The 27,833-nt window shown below is 40.4% G+C and overlaps 1 protein-coding gene across 1 annotated transcript; it reads left to right on the top strand.

Annotated features, from left to right (window-relative positions):
* The first annotated feature begins 1,061 nt into the window (after positions 1-1,061).
* ddx47 (DEAD (Asp-Glu-Ala-Asp) box polypeptide 47) lies at positions 1,062-27,455 on the top strand. Its single transcript, XM_034078466.1, has 12 exons — positions 1,062-1,240; positions 3,575-3,668; positions 6,333-6,521; positions 9,183-9,254; positions 11,144-11,262; positions 12,292-12,363; positions 12,787-12,903; positions 13,008-13,154; positions 15,229-15,366; positions 16,719-16,789; positions 17,128-17,257; positions 27,074-27,455. The coding sequence occupies exons 1-12, from the start codon at positions 1,109-1,111 to the stop codon at positions 27,326-27,328; spliced, it is 1,536 nt and encodes a 511-aa protein (XP_033934357.1). The 5' UTR covers positions 1,062-1,108; the 3' UTR covers positions 27,329-27,455.
* Positions 27,456-27,833: the final 378 nt, after the last annotated feature.

Consider the following 27,833-nt stretch of genomic DNA (forward strand, 5'->3'; position numbering starts at 1 on the left):
GATAGAAATCACAGACTTTCAGAACAAAGTAGGCCTATAACCGAAAACTAAAATGGCATTCATTTTTTTAAATATGTCGTGTAGTAATAGATTTATTTATTTTTCTTCTCAAGAGAGTACCAGAATGTGTATTTTATGTTAGTATTTCAAAAAATCTCCTGTGAGACAATCCCCTCGAGCAAATCAGATTTCCCAGGAAATGTAAGTTTGGGGGTGGCCCTGGTAAATCAAGACGTATGTCTGCCGCCGGGTCTGACCCTAACCCGAACAGGCCACAATCAACAACCTGATCAACTCTATGCGAAGGAGATGTGTTGCACTGCGTGAGGCAAATGGTGGTCACACCAGATACTGCCTGGTTTTCGGACCCCCCCAATATAGTGGCCTTTTATGGTGGCCAGCCTAAGGCACGCCTGTGCAATAATCATGCTGTCTGATCAGCATCTTGATATGCCACGCCTGAGAGGTGGGATGGATCATCTCGGCAAAGGAGAAGTATCACAGATTCTTTCAGATTTGTGAACAATATTTGAGAGAAATGGTTATTTTGTGTTTATAGAACATGTTTTAGATCTTTGAGTTCCTCTCATGAGAGATGGGAGCAAAAACAAAAGTGTTGCGTTTATATTTTTGTTCAGTGTAGAAATGTGTTTTGTATGTTTTTAACTCTACTCTCATTAATTTGTTAAGCATCTTGTGATGACGTTGTTTTTAAAGTGTGCTATACAAATAACAGGTATTATTATATATGAATAATCTTTTGTTTATCTTTATATACATTTTATTTTCCTTTTTTCCCTCTGTAAACGTACTTATTATGTACCCCTGATGTCAATGTTTTGCATGTATTTCTCTGAATAAAAGAGTAAAAATAATAATATAATAATAATAATAATATACATTAACAAAAACGGTGTCAACATAAATAGATTTGAAAAAACGTAAACCAAAAAAGTACTTAGGAGCACAGTATATAACAGTTGTATAGTACTTTTGATGTATAAACAACGCTGATGCATAAAAAACAACAATTCCCGCCATGCAGTGCGGCTTCAGTTTGTTTCCGCTTCTGCGCAGTACGGACCTGACGACACGTTTGGCATCCAGCATGGCGGACGCAGTTGAGGAAAACGTGAAGCCCAAAACAGAAGAAAAACCCGATGATTCGGGCAGCGAGGAGGATAACAGCCAGCCCGAGGTCCCAGAAATAGAAGTAGCACTGAAAACATTCAAAGATTTGGTAAGTTTCTTCACAGGAAGGAGAATGGACGGAACAAAAACAAACCGCAGCATAGCAGTTAGCTAGCTAAGCTAAGCTAGCCCCATCGTCTCTTTAATCATGGAATATGCTGAGGTGGTAGAAGTACCAGAGTATTGGTCCATTTCAGAATAATATATATGACATGTTTTATAATGATTGATCATGAAAGTGTTCTCAAAGCTGGTGAAGGTGCAGCTAGTCTGAAGTACTTTGTAGACTGCAGGGTAGCTGGTGAAGGTGCAGCTAGTCTGAAGTACTTTGTAGACTGCAGGGTAGCTGGTGAAGGTGCAGCTAGTCTGAAGTACTTTGTAGACTGCAGGGTAGCTGGTGAAGGTGCAGCTAGTCTGAAGTACTTTGTAGACTGCAGGGTAGCTGGTGAAGGGGCAGCTAGTCTGAAGTACTTTGTAGACTGCAGGGTAGCTGGTGGAGGTGCAGCTAGTCTGAAGTACTTTGTAGACTGCAGGGTAGCTGGTGGAGGTGCAGCTAGTCTGAAGTACTTTGTAGACTGCAGGGTAGCTGGTGAAGGTGCAGCTAGTCTGAAGTACTTTGTAGACTGCAGGGTAGCTGGTGAAGGTGCAGCTAGTCTGAAGTACTTTGTAGACTGCAGGGTAGCTGGTGAAGGTGCAGCTAGTCTGAAGTACTTTGTAGACTGCAGGGTAGCTGGTGAAGGTGCAGCTAGTCTGAAGTACTTTGTAGACTGCAGGGTAGCTGGTGAAGGGGCAGCTAGTCTGAAGTACTTTGTAGACTGCAGGGTAGCTGGTGGAGGTGCAGCTAGTCTGAAGTACTTTGTAGACTGCAGGGTAGCTGGTGGAGGGGCAGCTAGTCTGAAGTACTTTGTAGACTGCAGGGGTAGCTGGTGAAGGTGCAGCTAGTCTGAAGTACTTGGTAGACTGCAGGGTAGCTGGTGAAGGTGCAGCTAGTCTGAAGTACTTTGTAGACTGCAGGGTAGCTGGTGAAGGAGCAGCTAGTCTGAAGTACTTTGTAGACTGCAGGGTAGCTGGTGAAGGTGCAGCTAGTCTGAAGTACTTTGTAGACTGCAGGGTAGCTGGTGAAGGTGCAGCTAGTCTGAAGTACTTTGTAGACTGCAGGGTAGCTGGTGAAGGAGCAGCTAGTCTGAAGTACTTTGTAGACTGCAGGGTAGCTGGTGAAGGGGCAGCTAGTCTGAAGTACTTTGTAGACTGCAGGGTAGCTGGTGGAGGTGCAGCTAGTCTGAAGTACTTTGTAGACTGCAGGGTAGCTGGTGGAGGTGCAGCTAGTCTGAAGTACTTTGTAGACTGCAGGGTAGCTGGTGAAGGTGCAGCTAGTCTGAAGTACTTGGTAGACTGCAGGGTAGCTGGTGAAGGTGCAGCTAGTCTGAAGTACTTTGTAGACTGCAGGGTAGCTGGTGAAGGAGCAGCTAGTCTGAAGTACTTTGTAGACTGCAGGGTAGCTGGTGAAGGTGCAGCTAGTCTGAAGTACTTTGTAGACTGCAGGGTAGCTGGTGAAGGTGCAGCTAGTCTGAAGTACTTTGTAGACTGCAGGGTAGCTGGTGAAGGTGCAGCTAGTCTGAAGTACTTTGTAGACTGCAGGGTAGCTGGTGAAGGTGCAGCTAGTCTGAAGTACTTTGTAGACTGCAGGGTAGCTGGTGAAGGGGCAGCTAGTCTGAAGTACTTTGTAGACTGCAGGGTAGCTGGTGGAGGTGCAGCTAGTCTGAAGTACTTTGTAGACTGCAGGGTAGCTGGTGAAGGTGCAGCTAGTCTGAAGTACTTTGTAGACTGCAGGGTAGCTGGTGGATTTACTCCAGGTGGAACTAAAGTCTGATTCAACACTTATTTATTTCACATCATTCATCCACATCTGGAAAGTAACTAAAGGTATTAAATACATGTAGTGGAGTAGAAGTACACCATGTACCTCTGAACTGTAGAGGAGTAGAAGTACACCATGTACCTCTGAACTGTAGAGGAGTAGAAGTACACCACGTACCTCTGAACTGTAGAGGAGTAGAAGTACACAGTAGCAGAAAATGGAAATCCCCAAGTAAAGTACAAGTCTCTCAAAATGTACTTTATACTGTAGTTACTTTACAGCTCTGCTCCTGTGTGATGATGCATACTGTTGTACGGTGTGGTGGAAAGTAACCAAGTACATATACTCAAGAACTGTACTCAAGTACACATTTGAGGTGTTTAACGGGTACATTTATTTTAAAAATGCATGTGTTTGTAATGTATATGTATTTGAGGTAGATGCGTTCAGACCTTCTGAGTATAGGTCATGTTGTACTGTGTGAAATATCCCCGGTGTGTGATGATGGGGTCTTGTGGTCCCCAGGGAGTCACCGAGGTCCTCTGTGAGGCGTGCGATCAGCTGGGATGGAAAACCCCCACGAAGATTCAGATCGAAGCTGTTCCTCTGGCGCTGCAGGGTGAGTGATCCGCGGCGATGAAGTACTCGCATCCTTTACTTCAGTACAAGTAATATAGAATACTATTTATTTATATATTTATTTGACGGGGTCAGCGCACGTTGATCGACCTTTCTGTGAATGTGTCAGAGTTATCCAACAGGCTATGTTTCGTCTAGTCTCTGGGCAGACGTTGAAAGTCATCCTAAAAACAAATATTCACTTCAAGTAACAGGTAAATACAATCAGTAAAACAACTTCCAACAGAGATGCTTATATTATGATAAAAACTAAACATAAATACATATTCCCAAAGCAGACGGATAGCAGCAGGTAAGGCACGTGGACACACAGAGCGTTGTGAAGTGCAGGTTGTGTCAGAGCTGACTTTCCACTAACCAAGTCTTTAAGTTGGATTTAAATAAACGGCAGGTGTTTAGTTCTCTAATCTTTACTGGGATCGAGTTCCACTGTCGTGCAGCTTTACAAGAAGATTGGCTGAATGAACTCTCCCTCTTGTTGCAGCTCTTGTTGACCAGGTGTGCGTATTAGGGGGAAGTGGAGCCTCGCAGTTGTTCAGGTTGATCTGTGAAGCTCATTAGCTAGCCAACATGTATCTGGCAAATGTTTAGCAACATATCAGAAGTGAGGCTACGAGACTAACGTTAGGTCGACTGTCATAGCCTCACTTTTAATAGTTTGCTAAACATTAGCACTAGTGTTTTGCAGTTGCTAGCAGCTTATTGGGATGTTATGCTAGATAGACAGATATAATAAAGTAAGCATTATTGTTAGTTAGCATGTCAGCCTGCTGCCCCACTTCCTGTCTCTCTCTGACTCATAGCAGACGGCTGCACTAAAGAAAAGGCTCAGAGAGGAAACCAGTTGAAAGATGTTTAAAAGTTCATTAAACATAATATATGCTTAAATGCATTTCAAAGAAGTTGTGTTGGAGTTTGTGTTATTCTACATTTTGACACCAAGACTTTCTGATTTTACTGCGAATGTATATCGGTTCCAAATATCGGTTATCGGTCTCCTTGATTACTAATAATCGGTATCGGCCTTGAAAAAGCCATATCGGTCGATCCCTAGTGCGTGTGGTGTTAAAATAATCCACTGCAAGTAAAAGTCCTCATTTCAATATCCAACTTCAGTAAAAGTGCAAGTCTCTTTCTGGACCTCATGTATTCTGTTGTTCCCACACCACGGCAACAATAAAGTCCATATCTTCAAAACAGCCGCTCTAACAGATGACCTGCTACCAGAGCCATGGCTCTCTCATGGGTCGTGTGCACACTCGATGCAACAGAACACACACGTTATAGGGAGGCTGTGGCTCAGTGGTTAGTGCGCTGATCTTCCCCACTGCAGTCAGCATGCCTCTGTGTCCCCCGGCAACACACTTCCAGTCTTTCTTTATGCACACATTTTTAAATTCATAAAAAACACAACTCGTAAAATAACAAACACTCCAAAAGCAAATGCCTGAAACCAATAAACAAGAACAACATACAAATCAAAAGAAAGCAACATTTAATAATTGTCCTTTTCCAACATACAAGTATGCAATTCAAACGTGCAAAGCATCTGAAATGTAGTTTCCACTCCTCCTGCTCCTTCCCAGCACGAGCTCTTCCAAAAAGAGTGCTGGCTTCCGGTATGACGTGTCTGTAAGTCGCTTTGGGTTAACGCGTCAAACAAGTGGGATGTGATGTCATCGTGTACGGCAGTTACAGGAATCAGACACATATGTACATGTATACGGTATACGGTGAAACGCAGCGTACGATGAAATACTGTATACATGGGGTGTCAAACTCAATTTCATCACGGGCCACATTAGCATTATGGTTGCACTCAAAGGGCCGGTTGTTACTATATAAATATACATATATATAAATATAAATATATAAAATAATGTATTATATTATATTATTGCCTCTGAATTGGATTATTATCAGATAGGGTAATAACTAACTACGTCTGAAAGCAGAAGTCCAGGGCAAATAATTGCAAGTCTCTTCAGTGCGCATGTCACAAAACGAGATGCATTGTGGGACATGTAGTTTATGGGCAACATACTTACATGTAGTAAAGCGGCATGTAACCGTATAATAAACGTATTATATTCTTTGCAAGCTCTTGCGGGGCCACATTAAATGAAGTCGCGGGCCGGATTTGGCCCCCGGGCCTTGAGTTTGACACCCCTGCTGTATACGATGAAATACTGCGATACCATGTACACGTAAAGACAACTTAAACTGAACTAATGTGCTTTTAAAAAAGAGGAATAGTTTCGGCGAAATCTAAAAGGTATCGTGGGGTCAGATTAGAATTTTTAGTTTAGCGTGAAACCGTTGAAATAACTAACGGACAAGTTCAACGAGAAAGAAAGGGAAAACTATCTCTGCTAAGAAGTTGGCGATGATTGAGAGTCAGAGCTCGATGTGTGCACTCGCTTTAATTCATGTGCCTGCTTTTATGAGTGTTTTTAAATATGTTTCTTAATGTCTTTCATTTTTGTAAAGCACTCTGAATTGCCTTTAGTGGAATGTGGAATTGTCCTGCTTGCGTAAAAAAGGCCGTTCATATCTCAAACTCTATTTTGGATTCTCCAGCCTGCTACGGTTCTTCTCCGGGCCTGGAATCATTTGTTTTAATGTATTTATATTTGCTCTGCAGGGAGGGACATCATCGGCCTGGCAGAGACCGGCTCCGGTAAGACGGGCGCGTTCGCTCTGCCCATCCTGCAGTCCCTGCTGTCCTCGCCCCAGAGGCTGCACACGCTCGTCCTCACCCCCACCAGGGAGCTGGCCTTCCAGATCGCAGAGCAGTTCGAGGCGCTGGGCTCCAGCATCGGCGTGAAGTGTGGTACGTGTTCATCAAGGGATCTGGTTTCTAATGTCTCACTGGCCACCACCACTACTCGTACAACTACTCATACAACTACTACTTACACCACCACTACTCATATAACTACTACTTACACCACTACCACTCATACAACTACTACTTACACCACTACTGCTCATACAACTACTCATACAACTACTACTTACACCACTACTACTCATACAACTACTCGTACAACTACTACTTACACCACCACTACTCATATAACTACTACTTACACCACTACCACTCATACAACTACTACTTACACCACTACTGCTCATACAACTACTCATACAACTACTACTTACACCACTACTACTCATACAACTACTCGTACAACTACTACTTACACCACCACTACTCATATAACTACTACTTACACCACTACTGCTCATACAACTACTACTTACACCACAACTACTCGTACAACTACTCATACTACTACTACTTACACCACTACTGCTCATACAACTACTACTTACACCACTACTGCTCATACAACTACTACTTACACCACTACTGCTCATATAACTACTACTTACACCACTACTGCTCATACAACTACTCATACAACTACTACTTACACCACTACCACTCATACAACTACTACTTACACCACTACTGCTCATACAACTACTACTTACACCACTACTGCTCATACAACTACTACTTACACCACTACTGCTCATATAACTACTACTTACACCACTACCACTCATACAACTACTACTTACACCACTACTGCTCATACAACTACTCATACAACTACTACTTACACCACTACTACTCATACAACTACTCGTACAACTACTCATACAACTACTACTTACACCACCACTACTCATAGAACTACTCATACAACTACTACTTACACCACCACTACTCATATAACTACTACTTACACCACTACTACTCATACAACTACTCATACAACTACTCATACAACTACTACTTACACCACTACTGCTCATACAACTACTCATACAACTACTACTTACACCACTACTACTCATACAACTACTCGTACAACTACTCATACAACTACTACTTACACCACCACTACTCATAGAACTACTCATACAACTACTACTTACACCACTACTACTCCAACTTATACTACTTACACCACTACTACTCATACAACTACTCATACAACTACTCATACAACTACTACTTACACCACCACTACTCATAGAACTACTCATACAACTACTACTTACACCACTACTACTCCAACTTATACTACTTACACCACTACTACTCATACAACTACTCATACAACTACTCATACAACTACTACTTACACCACCACTACTCATAGAACTACTCATACAACTACTACTTACACCACTACTACTCCAACTTATACTACTTACACCACTACTACTCATACAACTACTACTTACACCACTACTACTCCAACTTATACTACTTACACCACAACTACTCATACAACTACTACTTACACCACTACTACTCATACAACTACTACTTACACCACCACTACTCATAGAACTACTCATACAACTACTACTTACACCACTACTACTCATACAACTACTACTTACACCACCACTACTCATAGAACTACTCATACAACTACTACTTACACCACTACTACTCCAACTTATACTACTTACACCACTACTACTCATAGAACTACTCATACAACTACTACTTACACCACTACTACTCATACAACTACTCATACAACTACTACTTACACCACTACTACTCATACAACTACTCATACAACTACTACTTACACCACTACTACTCCAACTTATACTACTTACACCACTACTACTCATACAACTATTAATACTACTACTTACTAGGGATGGGAATTTGAAAGAAAATGTATATTCGAATATTCAACCCCCAAAAAAACGGTTAACTGAAATGTTAACGTCTTTGACCAATGTTAAACATATCCTATAAAAACAAATTATTATTTTTAGACAGACAGACAGAGAGACAGACCTAACACACTTGGCTATGGCACTGTCGTATACATTGAATTATTTGATAATATGTAATCAACTTCGGCACCCCTCCCAAAAAGTAAATAAATAAAAAAAATTCAATACAAATATTCATAACTCATATTCTCATATTAGAATACCTGAATAATTTTGAATATTCGATCAACCGTTCCCATCCCTACTACTTATACTACTACTACTCCAACTTATACTACTAACACCACTACTACTCATACAACTACTGTTAGAGAACTCTCACTCGTCCCCGGCTTGAGCTTCTTCTCAGGATCCATGTGTCTGGGATCCTCTCCAGAAGGGAAGGAGTCATCACATACAGAGACTAGTTCCTGAGCAGTGTCCTTCACACGCTGATATCCAAGAGAGGGAGTCACTCAGTCACAAGATGGAGGAACAGAAAGCAGTCTTCAATGTTTCCTTCAGATTAGCTCCACGTCAGAAATGAGCATGCTTGATGTCTCTCTCCATAGAGGCTGAATCATCATGTTCATCACATAGCTATCATCTGCCTCAAGCAGTCCTGATGCTCTTCTGGGTCATCACACATCCTGTCATGTTCACAGCTACAGTTGGTACCCTTGTTAGCATGCTACTCTGTATCTTAATAATGACCCGTATGTTGTCTGTGTTGCAGCCGTCATCGTCGGAGGAATCGATATGATGTCCCAGTCTCTGGTGCTGGCCAAAAAGCCACACATTGTTATCGGTAAGAACTTTTGAGATCAATCCTCTTCAGATATTTTTGCACATTTGTCACAAACTGTCCATTTAGGGGCGTTTCAAATATTTTGAAGATTCATTCCTAACACTGATTCTAACATTTCAATGCTTTTTCTTAGCACGTAATGTTGTATCGATGTATATAGAGTAGGGATGCCAGTGATTATTCGAATATTCGTTACAGTCTCCATAATCGAAAATTATTTTAAAAAATCGATTTTATTTATATATTTTTTTTATTATTATTATTATTATTTTTCTGGCTTAGTTTCAACCAACATATAGACTAAAATTGAAAAAGAAAAAGCATTAAAATTGTTTTTAATTGGGTTCCAATGGTGTCTGCGTAGGATTGTCTCCCACTTACGAGGTCCAAATATTTGCACTAAGTCCCGAGTGCTTGTGAAGTCCAAAAGTTGAAAGAATGCATCAATCTAACAACCGCGTGAATTCCATTTACTTCCCACTGAACGTGTTCAATTCTAAACGCTATTATAGGTAATAACCTGATTTGTAAAACATTAAAAAAGTCATAGAATATATTTCCAACAACGCGTTTTTTTATTTAGTATTGTCAGGGTGTGGCTTTGGGCTGCGGACATGTTTTAGCACGTGCGATATTAAGTCGGCAAATTAACTCAAACACGTCATGTTACAATTATTTTGCTGCTTGCCACAAAGGGAAACTCGCGGCTCTCACGTCGGGGAACTTGAGTGAGTGACGGCAAAGCAATCACGATCGAACCTCCGAAGCAGAGGGACGGAGATCAAAGGGAGAAACACTGAATAAAGTGGTTTCGTGTGTTTCTCCAGGTCGGCGCTGCTAACCGAGCAGCTCAGCTCGTTGCTCTGATGACTTCCAGGCGGCCGTGACTAAAATCCTTCATCCGGTTAAATATAGTTACAAAAATACCAATTGTATCATTAAAGTTCAAGAAAGTTAAAAAAAACGGTCTTTTCTTCAATTCCTGTATGTTTTCATATCGCAGGGGGAAAATATCGCAATATCGTGCAGCCCTAGTGTGGCGTCATCAAATGTTACGTATGTCATAAACGTTCATTCCAAAATCTTAATTGAAGATCTGAATGGAAAATATTTGTATCTTTATATTAAAACTAGGGCTGTCTTAATTTTTAATCATGATTAATCACCATTCGAACTATGTCCAAAATATGCCCTTTATTTATGTATATTGTTGGGAATGGAAAGATAAATGAAAGCAGGCGGATATATCCATTTAACATACAGTATGTTTATTATAACATTGTTCTGCGTGTCAAAATGAAAGACAGCCCACACACACCTGTCAATCATCAAACCGTGGGGTCTGAATTCATTACGTGTTGATTTCTATCAACACGTAATGTTGTATCGATGTGTATAGAGATGCACTACCGCAAAAGTATTCTCCGTCGGGACTTCCTGCAACAACACCGCGCCGTTATCTTGATTCTGATTGGCCAGAAGACATTATCAAAGATGTTCTAGTCTTCGGTATTTCCAGACAAGCGGCTGCTGACATCAATCTGACTAACTGCTGTCTGTGCAATTTACTCCGCAAGTTGGCAGACTTTATTTTGCTTACTTTAACATCATGTCTCATGGTGGGGCTAAGCCACTTATTGGTATGGGTGCAGCCTACCCCAGCGATACCCTGGCGCTGCCACTGGTGGGATGTAGGGGGCGGGCCATTCTGCACATGCGTTAAATAGTTTAACGCAATTAATTAAAAACATTAATTACCGCCATTAACGCGATAATTTTGACAGCTTTAATTAAAACCGTACGTTGTTTAATATATTTCAGCGTGTGTGTATATCTGCTCGTGTTGTTCCCCGCATTGTGGTGATGAAGTGAATGTGATGTCTCCACAGCCACGCCCGGGCGGCTGATCGACCACATGGAGAACACGAAGGGTTTCTCTCTGAGAGCGCTGAAGTTCCTGGTGATGGACGAGGCCGACAGAATCCTCAACATGGACTTTGAGACCGAGGTGGGTGGAAATAAACTCTGCAGAATTGGTGGATATTAGTTAACCGTTTCTGTGTCCTGTAGGGGTGTAACGGTATCCGTCTTCGTCCCGTACCGTCACGGTTCGGCACACACAGTCACATGACGAATACGCCTTTTTTTTTCGAGTGGGAAAAAAGTCTGTCCTTCAGGGCAGCATCCACTACACTATATATACTCCAGGGGGCGGTATTGCGCCTAAAAGCTGTTTGCCAGCCGCCCTTAAACAACAAATGAAGAACAAGAAGAAACACAACGAACTAAATACAAGAAGAAGAAAAGTTAGTATGGCGATTTCAGATAACACACAGGAGCTAGAACCCACCTGCTTCTTTAAATCAGCTGTGTGGGAACATTTCGGGTTCCCTGTGGACTACAGTAACGATGAGGTGTGCGAGTGTGGATCGGAAGAGGACGGTGTGTCGGCGTTGTTCTACAGCGGTGCGGTATGCTAATGAGAACACAAACATGCTAAATCATATCAGAAGGCATCACCCAGATTAGCCAATCACCGGAGCCCGGCGAAAGACAACAGCAGTTCAACAGCTGATCCCCGCTGTTTTTAAGAAGCCAAGAGACACGAGAGCCGAGAGACCAAAATAAATAACGGAAGCTTTTGGCATATGTTTTTCAACGACTTGAAACACTTTCTTATTATTTATGATGTAATATTTTCAAGACATTCTTTTTAGTTTTACAGCTTGATGAAACCTTTTTGTTTGACATCAGCCATTATAGATAATACGGCCATCTGAGTGTGTGGTTTGTTTTTAACTGTTTAATACAGTTAATTATTCAAAATGTCAGAGTTCCTTATTATTAAACTGAAACGTGCACTACTGTTCAAAAATAAATAACAACAAACCTGGAATTATACATTTGGGATTTTTTTTGCTCTTTCTTGTCGTACCGAACCGTGACTTCTGTGAACCGTTACTCCCCTAGTGGCCTGTGTGCGTATTTAACTGAACGCTGCAGCAACATGAATGAAATATCTGACTCTGAATCTCAGGTGGATAAGATCTTGAAGGTGATTCCCAGAGAGAGGAACACCTACCTGTTCTCCGCCACCATGACCAAAAAGGTAGGAAACACTTCCTCCCTCTCTGTTCTCTCTGCATGTATCACGGCCCGTCCACACTACGGCTTCGACAGCTTCAAAAACGGTTTGCAACGCTTCGGCACTTTTCGCCGAACTGCATTGTGGGAAGCGGAGCGGAGCTTTCCTGGCGGCTGCAAAAGTTGAGCAATGTTCAACTTTTGAAGCTTCGGTGGAAGCGTCAGCCAATCGAATCATATGCCAGTACAAGCTCTAGCCAATCAAACCGCTGCTTGTGTGTCAGGGGCGGGAGATTCATGTGATTGGTCGTTGGTCGAGCTTCAGACACGCCGAGCTCCAAGCTTTTTTTGCAGCTGTCGTGTGGACGGGCCGTCAGTCCTTCTTGAGTACATGAAGTGGCTCAGAGCCTTTTCTCTTGCTGTGAATGTTTCTCAACTTTGGTTCCAGGTCCAAAAGCTCCAGAGAGCCGCTCTGAGGGATCCTGTGAAGTGCGCCGTGTCCACCAAATACTCCACCGTAGACAAACTGCAGCAGTACTACGTCTTCATACCGTCCAAGTACAAGGTAGGGCTCGTTATTCACACGCTTCAATGTTTCAAATATCTCTTCCTGTGTGCGTCATGTATAATGCTGGAGTGTGTGTGTGTGTGTGTGTGTGTGTGTTGCAGGACTGTTACCTGGTGTCCATTCTGAACGAGCTGGCAGGAAACTCCTTTATGATTTTCTGCAGCACGTGTAACAACGCCCAGCGGGTGGCGCTGCTGTTGAGGAACCTCGGCATCACTGCCATCCCGCTCCACGGCCAGATGAGTCAGGTAGAGACGCACACGCCAGCGTTCATTTCGTCAGCAAAAACTATGATGAAAAATGTTCGTCAACGTCCTTTTTGTTCACGACTAAGACGAGACGACGACGAGCTAAAAATAGATTCTTGATAATAAAAACGATGACGAAATGTATATCTTTCGTTGACGAGACGGGACTAAGGTATTAATGGTGGAATATCGGACATTCAAAATGCAGCATATTTTCCCCAAGTTTCCATCTCGTCTGTCAAAATGCATCTCACGTTTCTAATATCATTATATCCGCTCTCTTCACTCCAGAAGAGCAATCTCTCTCCCTCTGTGTGCGGGGGGTGGGGCCTAGCTCTCTCTCCCTCTGTGTGCGGGGGGCGGGGCCTAACTCTCTCTCCCTCTGTGTGCGGGGGGCGGGGCCTAGCTCTCTCTCCCTCTGTGTGCGGGGGGCGGGGCCTAACTCTCTCTCCCTCTGTGTGCGGGGGGTGGGGCCTAGCTCTCTCTCCCTCTGTGTGCGGGGGGCGGGGCCTAGCTCTCTCTCCCTCTGTGTGCGGGGGGCGGGGCCTAACTCTCTCTCCCTCTGTGTGCGGGGGGCGGGGCCTAACTCTCTCTCCCTCTGTGTGTGGGGGGCGGGGCCTAACTCTCTCTCTCTCTGTGTGTGGGGGCGGGGCCTAACTCTCTCTCACTGCGTGGTTGTGGGCCTAACTCTCTCTCTCTCTGTGTGTGGGGGGCGGGGCCTAACTCTCTCTCACTGTGTGGTTGTGGGCCTAACTCTCTCTCTCTCTCTGTGTGTGGGGGCCTAACTCTCTCTCTCCCTCTGTGTGCGGGGGCCTAACTCTCTCTCTCCCTCTGTGTGCGGGGGCCTAACTCTCTCTCTCCCTCTGTGTGTGGGGGGCGGGGCCTAACTCTCTCTCTCCCTCTGTGTGCGGGGGGCGGGGCCTAACTCTCTCTCCCTCTGTGTGGGGGGCGGGGCCTAACTCTCTCTCTCTCTGTGTGCGGGGCGTGGCCTAACTCTCTCTCCCTCTGTGTGCGGGGGGCGGGGCCTAACTCTCTCTCCCTCTGTGTGCGGGGCGGGGCCTAACTCTCTCTCCCTCTGTGTGCGGGGCGGGGCCTAACTCTCTCTCTCCCTCTGTGTGCGGGGCGGGGCCTAACTCTCTCTCTCCCTCTGTGTGCGGGGCGGGGCCTAACTCTCTCTCTCCCTCTGTGTGCGGGGGGCGGGGCCTAACTCTCTCTCTCCCTCTGTGTGCGGGGGGCGGGGCCTAACTCTCTCTCTCCCTCTGTGTGCGGGGGGCGGGGCCTAACTCTCTCTCTCCCTCTGTGTGCGGGGGGCGGGGCCTAACTCTCTCTCCCTCTGTGTGCGGGGGGCGGGGCCTAACTCTCTCTCCCTCTGTGTGCACATAGCTTTTTAAGAGTAGTAGTATCGTTAAAAACCTTAACGATACCATCCCTAGGTCCCTACACAAGTAAAGTGTTAAGAGAGTGAAATGTTGCTTTAGGAATTTCAACACTTGATGAAAAAGATAAAGTCTCCTTGATTCCAATTTCAGATTCCTGTGTTTTCCCAACGGGATTAGTTTAAGAGAGAAAACATCTTGACTAAAATGTAATGATTTTTCATCGACTAAAACTAATAACCATTTTCGTCTAAAGACTAAATCAATAGCTGGCAAAATTAACACTGACACACACACACACACACACACTCACACTCTCTCTCTGAGGTTGCTTATCGGATAGTTCTTGTTGCAGAGGATGTCGTGAGTGACCGAGTGAAAGCAGGAGTCTGTCTTCGTGTAAATAGAATCAGATGAAGCTCTTATCAAGGTGGACACTTGGGTACTAGTTCCCTCTGTTAGGAACCTTGTTTAGCTTCACTTACTACACAGTGAGGAACCACATTGGTGCTGTGTCCTTTGTGTCCTTTGTGAGATGTGTACATTTTGGAATGTTTATTTCTGGTCTTTAAATGTTGAGTGTCCAAAGTGTCTTCATGTTCCTCCGATGCAGAAAAGTCTCAAATTGGGATTCAATAAAGGACGTATCTTATTTAGTGCATTCGACCCCTTACTCACTTCCTGGTTCTCCCTCTCAGAACAAACGCCTGGGATCTCTGAACAAGTTCAAGTCCAAGTCTCGCTCGGTGCTGCTGGCGACCGACGTGGCGTCCCGAGGTCTCGACATCCCTCACGTCGACTGCGTCATCAACTACGACATCCCCACACACTCCAAGGTACCTGAAGAACACACACTGATGATCTAGGAGCTGGTGTCCTTTCACTTCAAAGGTCACCGAGTACGCAAAATCCACTTCTTCATGTCTCTTCTACATCAACATGTGTCCCCTCTTCTCCATGTCTCTTCTACATCAACATGTGTCCCCTCTTCCTCATGTCTCTTCTACATCAACATGTGTCCCCTCTTCCTCATGTCTCTTCTACATCAACATGTGTCCCCTCTTCTTCACGTCTCTTCTACATCAACATGTGTCCCCTCTTCTTCATGTCTCTTCTACATCAACATGTGTCCCCTCTTCTTCATGTCTCTTCTACATCAACATGTGTCCCCTCTTCTTCATGTCTCTTCTACATCAACATGTGTCCCCTCTTCTTCATGTCTCTTCTACATCAACATGTGTCCCCTCTTCTTCATGTCTCTTCTACATCAACATGTGTCCCCTCTTCTCCATGTCTCTTCTACATCAACATGTGTCCCCTCTTCTTCATGTCTCTTCTACATCAACATGTGTCCCCTCTTCCTCATGTCTCTTCTACATCAACATGTGTCCCCTCTTCTTCATGTCTCTTCTTCAATCAACATGTGTCCCCTCTTCTTCGTGTCTCTTCTACATCAACATGTGTCCCCTCTTCTTCGTGTCTCTTCTACATCAACATGTGTCCCCTCTTCTTCGTGTCTCTTCTACATCAACACGTGTCCCCTCTTCTTCGTGTCTCTTCTACATCAACATGTGTCCCCTCTTCTTCATGTCTCTTCTACATCAACATGTGTCCCCTCTTCTCCATGTCTCTTCTACATCATGTGTCCCCTCTTCTTCATGTCTCTTCTACATCAACATGTGTCCCCTCTTCTCCATGTCTCTTCTACATCAACATGTGTCCCCTCTTCCTCATGTCTCTTCTACATCAACATGTGTCCCCTCTTCCTCATGTCTCGTGGGGAGGGGCTCCTTGTTTTCATCTAAAGTAACAGACAGAGAATCAGCACTTTGGAAACGGGGCTGAAACAGAGGGGATTATGGGTAATGCTGCAATGATCTGTTTGGTGTTTCAGCCAATCAGAGACAGGCTCTGGATATATCTGAGACCTGTAATATATTGATGAAGAGGAGGATGATAGGGGACCTTTTAGGGGAGAAGCAGCGTTCAGTTATTCTGCTCCAAATATCTGGAACAAACCTGCCGGTCCGCTGTAGCTTTTAAACCCAGGCTTTTCTTTTTATTCATTTCATGTTTATTTTATTATCGTTGTTTTTAAATGCCATTTTCTTAATGTCATTATCTTTGTAAAGCACTTTGAGTTGCCTGGTGTTGAAAGGCCTTTGATTTGATGGCTGTGTGTCCTCAGGACTACATCCACCGAGTGGGGCGGACAGCCAGAGCCGGGCGCTCCGGGAAGTCCATCACCTTCGTCACTCAGTAAGGAGCTTTGATTAGATGTGTTTCGTTCCAGTATCTCGTGTTGAGGCTAAAGATGGCTGCTGTATTAATGTAATGGTAAAGACGCTGCTTTTAGTTTGTCGTCTCCCCACGAAGGGAACAAGCTTCCAGAGGACCTGAAGTCTGCTTACCCAGAAGCCTTTTAACTTGTTTGAGCACCTGCTGTATTTATAATGTTGTGAAACTATTCTGTATCTCTTTTATGAATCTGTTTATTTATTGTTCCTTTCTGTTGTCTTCTTCTTAAGTGTTGATGTAAATGACGTTGAATGTGCTTTATAAAGGCCTTACCTAAAGTGACTGTTCTGTTACCGTAGATACGACGTGGAGCTCTTCCAGCGGATCGAGACCCTGATAGCGAAGAAGCTCCCGGCGTTCCCGACGCAGGAGGACGAGGTGATGATGCTGGTGGAGCGGGTCAGCGAGGCCCAGAGGTTCGCCCGGCTGGTGAGTCCGCGCTCACAAATCACTTCAGACGAGCTGCTCCTTCACCAGCTCTGAGGACACTTCATGATCAATCGGGACCTTTACTGGAACAGAGTATTACTACACTCTGAGTACTTCTACTTTTACTCAAATACAAGATCTGAGTACTTCTACTTTTACTCAAGTACGATATCGGAGTGCTTCTACTTTTACTCAAGTACAAGACCTGAGTACTTCTACTTTTATTCAAGTACAATATCTGAGTGCTTCTACTTTTACTCAAGTACAAGACCTGAGTACTTCTACTTTTATTCAAGAACAAGACCTGAGTACTTCTACTTTTATTCAAGAACAAGACCTGAGTACTTCTACTTTTACTCAAGTACAATATCTGAGTGCTTCTACTTTTACTCAAGTACAAGATCTGAGTACTTCTACTTTTACTCAAGTACAAGATCTGAGTACTTCTACTTTTACTCAAGTACAAGATCTGAGTACTTCTACTTTTACTCAAGTACAAGATCTGAGTACTTCTACTTTTACTCAAGAACAAGATCTGAGTACTTCTACTTTTACTCAAGTACAAGATCTGAGTACTTCTACTTTTACTCAAGTACAAGATCTGACTACTTCTACTTTTACTCAAGTACAAGATCTGAGTACTTCTACTTTTACTCAAGTACAAGATCTGAGTACTTCTACTTTTACTCAAGAACAAGATCTGAGTACTTCTACTTTTACTCAAGTACAAGATCTGACTACTTCTACTTTTACTCAAGTACAAGATATGAGTACTTCTACTTTTACTCAAGTACAAGATCTGAGTACTTCTACTTTTACTCAAGTACAAGATCTGAGTACTTCTACTTTTACTCAAGAACAAGATCTGAGTACTTCTACTTTTACTCAAGTGCAAGATCTGACTACTTCTACTTTTACTCAGGTACAAGATCTGAGTACTTCTACTTTTACTCAAGTACAAGATCTGACTACTTCTACTTTTACTCAAGTACAAGATATGAGTACTTCTACTTTTACTCAAGTACAAGATCTGAGTACTTCTACTTTTACTCAAGAACAAGATCTGAGTACTTTTACTCAAGAATAAGATCTGAGTACTTCTACTTTTACTCAAGTACAAGATCTGAGTACTTCTACTTTTACTCAAGTACAAGATCTGAGTACTTCTACTTTTACTCAAGAACAAGATCTGAGTACTTCTACTTTTACTCAAGAACAAGATCTGAGTACTTCTACTTTTACTCAAGTACAAGATCTGACTACTTCTACTTTTACTCAAGTACAAGATCTGAGTACTTCTACTTTTACTCAAGTACAAGATCTGAGTACTTCTACTTTTACTCAAGAACAAGATCTGAGTACTTCTACTTTTACTCAAGTGCAAGATCTGACTACTTCTACTTTTACTCAGGTACAAGATCTGAGTACTTCTACTTTTACTCAAGAACAAGATCTGAGTACTTCTACTTTTACTCAAGTACAAGATCTGACTACTTCTACTTTTACTCAAGTACAAGATATGAGTACTTCTACTTTTACTCAAGTACAAGATCTGAGTACTTCTACTTTTACTCAAGAACAAGATCTGAGTACTTCTACTTTTACTCAAGTACAACATCTGAGTACTTCTACTTTTACTCAAGTGCAAGATCTGACTACTTCTACTTTTACTCAGGTACAAGATCTGAGTACTTCTACTTTTACTCAAGTACAAGATCTGAGTGCTTCTACTTTTATTCAAGATCTGAGTACTTCTACTTTTACTCAAGAACAAGACCTGAGTACTTCTATTTTTACTCAAGTACAAGATCTGAGTACTTCTACTTTTACTCAAGAACAAGATCTGAGTACTTCTACTTTTACTCAAGAACAAGATCTGAGTACTTCTACTTTTACTCAAGGACAAGATCTGAGTACTTCTACTTTTACTCAAGTACAAGATCTGACTACTTCTACTTTTACTCAAGTGCAAGATCTGACTACTTCTACTTTTACTCAAGAACAAGATCTGAGTACTTCTACTTTTACTCAAGAACAAGATCTGAGTACTTTTACTCAAGAACAAGATCTGACTACTTCTACTTTTACTCAGGTACAAGATCTGAGTACTTCTACTTTTACTCAAGAACAAGATCTGAGTACTTCTACTTTTACTCAAGTACAATATCTGAGTACTTCTACTTTTACTCAAGAACAAGATCTGAGTACTTCTACTTTTACTCAAGTACAAGATCTGAGTACTTCTACTTTTACTCAAGTACAAGATCTGACTACTTCTACTTTTACTCAAGTACAAGATATGAGTACTTCTACTTTTACTCAAGTACAAGATCTGAGTACTTCTACTTTTACTCAAGAACAAGATCTGAGTACTTCTACTTTTACTCAAGTACAACATCTGAGTACTTCTACTTTTACTCAAGTACAAGATCTGAGTACTTCTACTTTACTCAAGAACAAGATCTGAGTACTTCTACTTTTACTCAAGTACAACATCTGAGTACTTCTACTTTTACTCAAGTGCAAGATCTGACTACTTCTACTTTTACTCAGGTACAAGATCTGAGTACTTCTACTTTTACTCAAGTACAAGATCTGAGTGCTTCTACTTTTATTCAAGATCTGAGTACTTCTACTTTTACTCAAGAACAAGATCTGAGTACTTCTATTTTTACTCAAGTACAAGATCTGAGTACTTCTACTTTTACTCAAGAACAAGATCTGAGTACTTCTACTTTTACTCAAGAACAAGATCTGAGTACTTCTACTTTTACTCAAGTACAAGATCTGAGTACTTCTACTTTTACTCAAGTACAAGATCTGACTACTTCTACTTTTACTCAAGTGCAAGATCTGACTACTTCTACTTTACTCAAGAACAAGATCTGAGTACTTCTACTTTTACTCAAGAACAAGATCTGAGTACTTTTACTCAAGAACAAGATCTGACTACTTCTACTTTTACTCAGGTACAAGATCTGAGTACTTCTACTTTTACTCAAGAACAAGATCTGAGTACTTCTACTTTTACTCAAGTACAAGATCTGAGTACTTCTACTTTTACTCAAGTACAAGATCTGAGTACTTCTACTTTTACTCAAGAACAAGATCTGAGTACTTCTACTTTTACTCAAGTACAAGACCTGAGTACTTCTACTTTTACTCAAGTACAAGATCTGAGTGCTTCTACTTTTAGTCAAGTCCAAGATCTGAGTACTTCTACTTTTACTCAAGTACAAGACCTGAGTACTTCTACTTTTACTCAAGTACAAGACCTGAGTACTTCTACTTTTAGTCAAGTCCAAGATCTGAGTACTTCTACTTTTAGTCAAGTACAAGATCTGAGTACTTTTACTCAAGAACAAGATCTGAGTACTTCTACTTTTACTCAAGTGCAAGATCTGACTACTTCTACTTTTACTCAGGTACAAGATCTGAGTACTTCTACTTTTACTCAAGAACAAGATCTGAGTACTTCTACTTTTACTCAAGTACAAGATATGAGTACTTCTACTTTTACTCAAGAACAAGATCTGAGTACTTCTACTTTTACTCAAGTGCAAGATCTGACTACTTCTACTTTTACTCAAGAACAAGATCTGAGTACTTTTACTCAAGAATAAGATCTGAGTACTTCTACTTTTACTCAAGTACAAGATCTGAGTACTTCTACTTTTACTCAAGAACAAGATCTGAGTACTTCTACTTTTACTCAAGTACAAGATCTGAGTACTTCTACTTTTACTCAAGAACAAGATCTGAGTACTTCTACTTTTTACTCAAGGACAAGATCTGAGTACTTCTACTTTTACTCAAGTACAAGATCTGACTACTTCTACTTTTACTCAAGTGCAAGATCTGACTACTTCTACTTTTACTCAAGAACAAGATCTGAGTACTTCTACTTTTACTCAAGAACAAGATCTGAGTACTTTTACTCAAGAACAAGATCTGACTACTTCTACTTTTACTCAGGTACAAGATCTGAGTACTTCTACTTTTACTCAAGAACAAGATCTGAGTACTTCTACTTTTACTCAAGTACAATATCTGAGTACTTCTACTTTTACTCAAGAACAAGATCTGAGTACTTCTACTTTTACTCAAGTACAAGATCTGAGTACTTCTACTTTTACTCAAGTACAAGATCTGACTACTTCTACTTTTACTCAAGTACAAGATATGAGTACTTCTACTTTTACTCAAGTACAAGATCTGAGTACTTCTACTTTTACTCAAGAACAAGATCTGAGTACTTCTACTTTTACTCAAGTACAACATCTGAGTACTTCTACTTTTACTCAAGTACAAGATCTGAGTACTTCTACTTTTACTCAAGAACAAGATCTGAGTACTTCTACTTTTACTCAAGTACAACATCTGAGTACTTCTACTTTTACTCAAGTGCAAGATCTGACTACTTCTACTTTTACTCAGGTACAAGATCTGAGTACTTCTACTTTTACTCAAGTACAAGATCTGAGTGCTTCTACTTTTATTCAAGATCTGAGTACTTCTACTTTTACTCAAGAACAAGACCTGAGTACTTCTATTTTTACTCAAGTACAAGATCTGAGTACTTCTACTTTTACTCAAGAACAAGATCTGAGTACTTCTACTTTTACTCAAGAACAAGATCTGAGTACTTCTACTTTTACTCAAGGACAAGATCTGAGTACTTCTACTTTTACTCAAGTACAAGATCTGACTACTTCTACTTTTACTCAAGTGCAAGATCTGACTACTTCTACTTTTACTCAAGAACAAGATCTGAGTACTTCTACTTTTACTCAAGAACAAGATCTGAGTACTTTTACTCAAGAACAAGATCTGACTACTTCTACTTTTACTCAGGTACAAGATCTGAGTACTTCTACTTTTACTCAAGAACAAGATCTGAGTACTTCTACTTTTACTCAAGTACAAGATCTGAGTACTTCTACTTTTACTCAAGTACAAGATCTGAGTACTTCTACTTTTACTCAAGAACAAGATCTGAGTACTTCTACTTTTACTCAAGTACAAGACCTGAGTACTTCTACTTTTACTCAAGTACAAGATCTGAGTGCTTCTACTTTTAGTCAAGTCCAAGATCTGAGTACTTCTACTTTTACTCAAGTACAAGACCTGAGTACTTCTACTTTTACTCAAGTACAAGACCTGAGTACTTCTACTTTTAGTCAAGTCCAAGATCTGAGTACTTCTACTTTTAGTCAAGTACAAGATCTGAGTACTTTTACTCAAGAACAAGATCTGAGTACTTCTACTTTTACTCAAGTGCAAGATCTGACTACTTCTACTTTTACTCAGGTACAAGATCTGAGTACTTCTACTTTTACTCAAGAACAAGATCTGAGTACTTCTACTTTTACTCAAGTACAAGATATGAGTACTTCTACTTTTACTCAAGAACAAGATCTGAGTACTTCTACTTTTACTCAAGTGCAAGATCTGACTACTTCTACTTTTACTCAAGAACAAGATCTGAGTACTTTTACTCAAGAATAAGATCTGAGTACTTCTACTTTTACTCAAGTACAAGATCTGAGTACTTCTACTTTTACTCAAGAACAAGATCTGAGTACTTCTACTTTTACTCAAGTACAAGATCTGAGTACTTCTACTTTTACTCAAGAACAAGATCTGAGTACTTCTACTTTTACTCAAGTACAAGATCTGAGTACTTCTACTTTTACTCAAGTACAAGACCTGAGTACTTCTACTTTTACTCAAGTACAAGATCTGAGTGCTTCTACTTTTAGTCAAGTCCAAGATCTGAGTGCTTCTACTTTTAGTCAAGTCCAAGACCTGAGTACTTCTACTTTTAGTCAAGTCCAAGATCTGAGTACTTCTACTTTTAGTCAAGTCCAAGATCTGAGTACTTCTACTTTTAGTCAAGTACAAGATCTGAGTACTTCTACTTTTAGTCAAGTACAAGACCTGAGTACTTCTACTTTTAGTCAAGTCCAAGATCTGAGTACTTCTACTTTTAGTCAAGTACAAGATCTGAGTACTTCTACTTTTAGTCAAGTACAAGACCTGAGTACTTCTACTTTTAGTCAAGTCCAAGATCTGAGTACTTCTACTTTTAGTCAAGTACAAGATCTGAGTACTTCTACTTTTAGTCAAGTACAAGATCTGAGTACTTCTACTTTTAGTCAAGTACAAGATCTGAGTACTTCTACTTTTAGTCAAGTACAAGATCTGAGTACTTCTACTTTTAGTCAAGTACAAGACCTGAGTACTTCTACTTTTAGTCAAGTCCAAGATCTGAGTACTTCTACTTTTAGTCAAGTACAAGATCTGAGTACTTCTACTTTTAGTCAAGTACAAGATCTGAGTACTTCTACTTTTACTCAAGGACAAGATCTGAGTACTTCTACTTTTACTCAAGTACAAGATCTGACTACTTCTACTTTTACTCAAGTGCAAGATCTGACTACTTCTACTTTTACTCAAGAACAAGATCTGAGTACTTCTACTTTTACTCAAGAACAAGATCTGAGTACTTTTACTCAAGAACAAGATCTGACTACTTCTACTTTTACTCAGGTACAAGATCTGAGTACTTCTACTTTTACTCAAGAACAAGATCTGAGTACTTCTACTTTTACTCAAGTACAAGATCTGAGTACTTCTACTTTTACTCAAGAACAAGATCTGAGTACTTCTACTTTTACTCAAGTACAAGATCTGAGTACTTCTACTTTTACTCAAGTACAAGATCTGACTACTTCTACTTTTACTCAAGTACAAGATATGAGTACTTCTACTTTTACTCAAGTACAAGATCTGAGTACTTCTACTTTTACTCAAGAACAAGATCTGAGTACTTTTACTCAAGAACAAGATCTGACTACTTCTACTTTTACTCAGGTACAAGATCTGAGTACTTCTACTTTTACTCAAGAACAAGATCTGAGTACTTCTACTTTTACTCAAGTACAAGATCTGAGTACTTCTACTTTTACTCAAGAACAAGATCTGAGTACTTCTACTTTTACTCAAGTACAAGATCTGAGTACTTCTACTTTTACTCAAGTACAAGATCTGACTACTTCTACTTTTACTCAAGTACAAGATATGAGTACTTCTACTTTTACTCAAGAACAAGATCTGAGTACTTCTACTTTTACTCAAGAGCAAGATCTGAGTACTTCTACTTTTACTCAAGTGCAAGATCTGACTACTTCTACTTTTACTCAAGAACAAGATCTGAGTACTTTTACTCAAGAATAAGATCTGAGTACTTCTACTTTTACTCAAGTACAAGATCTGAGTACTTCTACTTTTACTCAAGAACAAGATCTGAGTACTTCTACTTTTACTCAAGTACAAGATCTGAGTACTTCTACTTTTACTCAAGTACAAGATCTGAGTACTTCTACTTTTACTCAAGAACAAGATCTGAGTACTTCTACTTTTACTCAAGTACAAGACCTGAGTACTTCTACTTTTACTCAAGTACAAGATCTGAGTGCTTCTACTTTTAGTCAAGTCCAAGATCTGAGTACTTCTACTTTTACTCAAGTACAAGACCTGAGTACTTCTACTTTTACTCAAGTACAAGACCTGAGTACTTCTACTTTTAGTCAAGTCCAAGATCTGAGTACTTCTACTTTTAGTCAAGTACAAGATCTGAGTACTTTTACTCAAGAACAAGATCTGAGTACTTCTACTTTTACTCAAGTGCAAGATCTGACTACTTCTACTTTTACTCAAGTACAAGATCTGAGTACTTCTACTTTTACTCAAGAACAAGATCTGAGTACTTCTACTTTTACTCAAGAACAAGATCTGAGTACTTCTACTTTTACTCAAGTACAAGATATGAGTACTTCTACTTTTACTCAAGAACAAGATCTGAGTACTTCTACTTTTACTCAAGTGCAAGATCTGACTACTTCTACTTTTACTCAAGAACAAGATCTGAGTACTTTTACTCAAGAATAAGATCTGAGTACTTCTACTTTTACTCAAGTACAAGATCTGAGTACTTCTACTTTTACTCAAGAACAAGATCTGAGTACTTCTACTTTTACTCAAGTACAAGATCTGAGTACTTCTACTTTTACTCAAGAACAAGATCTGAGTACTTCTACTTTTACTCAAGAACAAGATCTGAGTACTTCTACTTTTACTCAAGTACAAGACCTGAGTACTTCTACTTTTACTCAAGTACAAGATCTGAGTGCTTCTACTTTTAGTCAAGTCCAAGATCTGAGTACTTCTACTTTTAGTCAAGTACAAGACCTGAGTACTTCTACTTTTAGTCAAGTCCAAGATCTGAGTACTTCTACTTTTAGTCAAGTACAAGATCTGAGTACTTCTACTTTTAGTCAAGTACAAGATCTGAGTACTTCTACTTTTAGTCAAGTACAAGACCTGAGTACTTCTACTTTTAGTCAAGTCCAAGATCTGAGTACTTCTACTTTTAGTCAAGTACAAGATCTGAGTACTTCTACTTTTAGTCAAGTACAAGACCTGAGTACTTCTACTTTTAGTCAAGTCCAAGATCTGAGTACTTCTACTTTTAGTCAAGTACAAGATCTGAGTACTTCTACTTTTAGTCAAGTACAAGATCTGAGTACTTCTACTTTTAGTCAAGTACAAGATCTGAGTACTTCTACTTTTAGTCAAGTACAAGATCTGAGTACTTCTACTTTTAGTCAAGTACAAGACCTGAGTACTTCTACTTTTAGTCAAGTCCAAGATCTGAGTACTTCTACTTTTAGTCAAGTACAAGATCTGAGTACTTCTACTTTTAGTCAAGTACAAGATCTGAGTACTTCTACTTTTAGTCAAGTACAAGATCTGAGTACTTCTACTTTTAGTCAAGTACAAGATCTGAGTACTTCTACTTTTAGTCAAGTACAAGATCTGAGTACTTCTACTTTTAGTCAAGTACAAGACCTGAGTACTTCTACTTTTAGTCAAGTCCAAGATCTGAGTACTTCTACTTTTAGTCAAGTACAAGATCTGAGTACTTCTACTTTTAGTCAAGTACAAGATCTGAGTACTTCTACTTTTAGTCAAGTACAAGATCTGAGTACTTCTACTTTTAGTCAAGTACAAGATCTGAGTACTTCTACTTTTAGTCAAGTACAAGACCTGAGTACTTCTACTTTTAGTCAAGTCCAAGATCTGAGTACTTCTACTTTTAGTCAAGTACAAGATCTGAGTACTTCTACTTTTAGTCAAGTACAAGATCTGAGTACTTCTACTTTTAGTCAAGTACAAGATCTGAGTACTTCTACTTTTAGTCAAGTACAAGATCTGAGTACTTCTACTTTTAGTCAAGTACAAGATCTGAGTACTTCTACTTTTAGTCAAGTACAAGATCTGAGTACTTCTACTTTTAGTCAAGTACAAGACCTGAGTACTTCTACTTTCTTTTTGTCGCTGCTTTTAATTGAACTATTAATATCTTAAACTGCACTGTAACTTTTATTCATGTATTTTTCCTTAATGTTTATTTTATTAGCTTTTCTTTTTTAATGCTTAATGTCTTTCATTTTTTTTTTGTAAAGCACTTTGAATTGCGTTGAAAAGGGCTTTATAAATAAACTTGCCTTGGTATCAAAATGTTCTTGGTTCTAGGAATGCAACTAAAGCATATTTCCAGTTTTGATTAATCTCTCAGTAAGTTTTAATGTTTCTGAATTAATTTGATTTTGATATTTTAGTTTTTTTCTGGGAACCGCTTTAATAAAATATGCACGACAGATCTTTATTGTAATTTGAAAAAGTGTATTTGTATACAGAAAAAAATCCACCAAACAATAATAATTGAAAAATGAAACTGGTCTTCCTCAGGAAATGAAGGAGCAAGGCGAGAAAAGGAAACGGCCGAGAGGAGGAGACGCGGACAACGACGACACAGAACAAGCCAGCGGAGTGAGGAAGAAAGTGAGAGGAGGAAGAGGAGGAGATGGAGGAGGAAGAGGAGGAGGTGTAGGAAGAGGAAGAGGAGGAGGGGGGGGATGGAGGAGGAAGCATGAAGAAGAGAGGAGCAGCAGCCTGGAGGGGGGGGGGGCGCTGAAGCCTCCTACATTAACAGACTGTAAATAACAATACGACGCTTTTTCATCCACGGTATGTTTCCCAGCATTTAGTATGGATGCTATTTAATTACAGACAACCTGCTTCCCGTGTTCTGAGATTCCCCATTTGTAATAAAATCCCTCCGTTAAAAACATTTAGAGTTGTGTATTCTTGAGATTTCTTTGTATAAAATACTGCAGTTGCAGCTTTCAGACACAAGAGGGCGGCGTTACTGCAGGAGAAGGGATGATGTCTATTCATTTAGAACGGGATAAAGCGACATGTTTTTTTTATAGTTACTATTCAACTATCAATCTATACAGAAAGAAGTAAGAATATAACTTAGTTAAAACAGAAGGGAATAAAAGATACACAATAATCCTATTACTTAGAGCTCAATTATTGAAAAAATACTTGGAACATATAAATACACTTCAAAACGTATAAAAACAATTAAGAAATCTAAATTTGTTTTCAAGGTAAGAATTGAACTACGACATGTAATGGAGCTGGTTTTAAGTCATGCAAGTTT

This window comes from Pseudochaenichthys georgianus, unplaced genomic scaffold (assembly GCF_902827115.2).
Source record: "Pseudochaenichthys georgianus unplaced genomic scaffold, fPseGeo1.2 scaffold_433_arrow_ctg1, whole genome shotgun sequence".
NCBI classification, from domain to species: Eukaryota; Metazoa; Chordata; class Actinopteri; order Perciformes; family Channichthyidae; genus Pseudochaenichthys; species Pseudochaenichthys georgianus.

Excerpts from the sequence above, each read along its gene's own strand:
- ddx47 (XM_034078466.1), top strand. The coding sequence starts at position 1,109 with ATGGCGGACGCAGTTGAGGAAAACGTGAAGCCCAAAACAGAAGAAAAA. Across the intron at positions 6,522-9,182 it reads CAGCATCGGCGTGAAGTGTG|CCGTCATCGTCGGAGGAATC; the intron begins GTACGTGTTCAT and ends TCTGTGTTGCAG. Across the intron at positions 17,258-27,073 it reads CCCAGAGGTTCGCCCGGCTG|GAAATGAAGGAGCAAGGCGA; the intron begins GTGAGTCCGCGC and ends GGTCTTCCTCAG.